The sequence below is a fragment of the Carlito syrichta genome, unplaced genomic scaffold, assembly GCF_000164805.1.
Source record: "Carlito syrichta isolate Samal-C Ts95f unplaced genomic scaffold, Tarsius_syrichta-2.0.1 Scaffold309804, whole genome shotgun sequence".
Lineage (NCBI taxonomy): Eukaryota > Metazoa > Chordata > Mammalia > Primates > Tarsiidae > Carlito > Carlito syrichta.
The window spans coordinates 717,684-719,397 of NW_007253900.1; the positions used below are offsets into that span (position 1 = coordinate 717,684).

The window sequence follows — 1,714 nt, forward strand, 5'->3', positions numbered from 1 at the left end:
GTCTGGGCGACAGTGAGACTCCAACTCAAAAAAAAAAAAAAAAATTATTTTTATGAATTCCAGGAGTCTTTGTTGTTCTTGTTGTTTGTTTTTTGAGACTGAATCTCACTCTGTTGCCCAGGCTCATGACTCACCACAGCCTCGACCTCCTGGGCTTTATAGTGATCATCCTGCCTCAGCCTCCTAAGTAGCTGAGATTACGTGCCACCACATCCAGCTAATTTTTTCATTTTTTGTAGCGACAAGGGGGCCTCATTTTGCTGCCCAGGCTGGTCTCAAACTCCTGGCCTCAAGTGATCCTCCTGAAGTGCTAGGATTACAGGCGTGAGCCACCGCACCTGGCCAATTCCAGGATTATTATATTGCAATTTTGTATGCCCTTCCTCACTACTGAGTTGCTCAAATATGACTCTGAATCAAGAAAAACTGGATCTCAGGTAGCTCACGTATCTTTGGGTGTTACTAAAAATAATTCTAGGATGAGCTGCCTAAGTGATTCAAGAGAAATAACCAGCTTTAAAATGAGAACCTTCTGAATGGCAATTTAAATCCATCTTCAGCTTCACTCATTTCTATGAGGTCCAATCATGGTCTAATGACTTTTCAACCAAGGAAAGCCTACAAAGCTGTGGCCGGAAGGAGTGAGGGAAGCACCAAGTGCCTTCAAGGTTTATTTTTCACCCTAGGAAACATCTCGGCCGACCGACCCTCCGCAGGATTTGCCGTTGGCGCTCCAGCCGCTCCAGAGAAGGGGGGAAGGTGGCAGATACAAACAGGATTCCGTGGAACCCGCCTCCCGCTCACTGAGGACAGGCCTGCAGGGACCAAGGGCTTTGGGGTCCACGGCTCCGCGGGGCCCCTCCTTCTGCCCGCTCTGGGATCCGTACCTGGCAAGCAATGGACCGCCGAAAGCCGCACGCCATGTTTGGCTCCCGGAAGTGCCAAACTCCGGGATCTCGCCCCGCCCTCCCCGTAAGCCCCGCCCCCGCGCGCCGGAAACCCGCCCCAGAGGGGGACGCCAGCCAATCAAGGAGCCGCGTGGCCCGTCCCTGACCTTTGCCCTGCTGCCGCGAGGGCGCGCGGGAAATCCCGAGTGCATCTGGAGCTCGCGGGGCCGCTGAGACCATGGCCGCCTCCTCGGTGTCTAAGGTATGTGGGGTGGGCGCTCACTGTGGTTCCCTGTCCCCTCCTAGGAGGAGGAATGGAGCGGAGGCCACACAGGCCTTGGTCCCCTGGCCCGAGGGAAGGCGGGGAGGGGGCGGCGGACTGAGCTGAGGCGTCCTTGCCCCCAGGTCCAGTGCAGGCCAACTTTGCTTGCGGGGCGAGGACGCAGGTCTGCCTTGAGGGGCGACTGGGAGGAGTTTTTCAGCTCTGGTGGGTGGAGGTCGGAGGTCCAGAGCATGTGCCCCAGGCTTTCCTCTCTTTTCTCTCGTAAATATTTTCTGTTCGCCAAGCACTCCGTTAGGTACCGAGGTTGCTAGGGTACGGACCGATCGGGTGAGGGTGGAGATGCGCAGGGAAGGCGCGCAGCACTGCCGGGCCCGGCAAGCCGGGGATGCCGCGCTGGGAACCCGGAGATCCGAGTGGATGCAAAGCATTGCGCCACACAGAGGTGAGAGAAGAAAAGATTTATTTAAGAAAAGTTCACCCCCCACAGACAGGGAGTGGGCCCACACTCTAGGTGAGTGTGGCGGCGTAGCCCCCCAGAGTCCTG

General features: G+C 56.4%; 2 protein-coding genes across 3 annotated transcripts in view; one reads left to right on the top strand and one right to left on the bottom strand.

The window, feature by feature from the left end:
- Positions 1-944, bottom strand: part of RARS2 (arginyl-tRNA synthetase 2, mitochondrial) — a 73,745-nt gene extending 72,801 nt beyond the window's left edge. The window contains exon 1 of the mRNA XM_008067873.2: positions 888-944. Coding sequence (XP_008066064.1) covers positions 888-923 — 36 coding nt within the window. The 5' untranslated portion in view covers positions 924-944. The remainder of the gene's footprint in view (positions 1-887) is intronic.
- Positions 945-973: 29 nt separating this feature from the next.
- ORC3 (origin recognition complex subunit 3) overlaps positions 974-1,714 on the top strand; it is a 77,433-nt gene continuing 76,692 nt past the window's right edge. For both annotated transcript variants that reach the window (XM_008067874.1, XM_008067875.1), the window contains exon 1: positions 974-1,149. In XM_008067874.1, the coding sequence (XP_008066065.1) occupies positions 1,126-1,149 (24 nt within the window). In that variant the 5' untranslated portion in view covers positions 974-1,125. The remainder of the gene's footprint in view (positions 1,150-1,714) is intronic.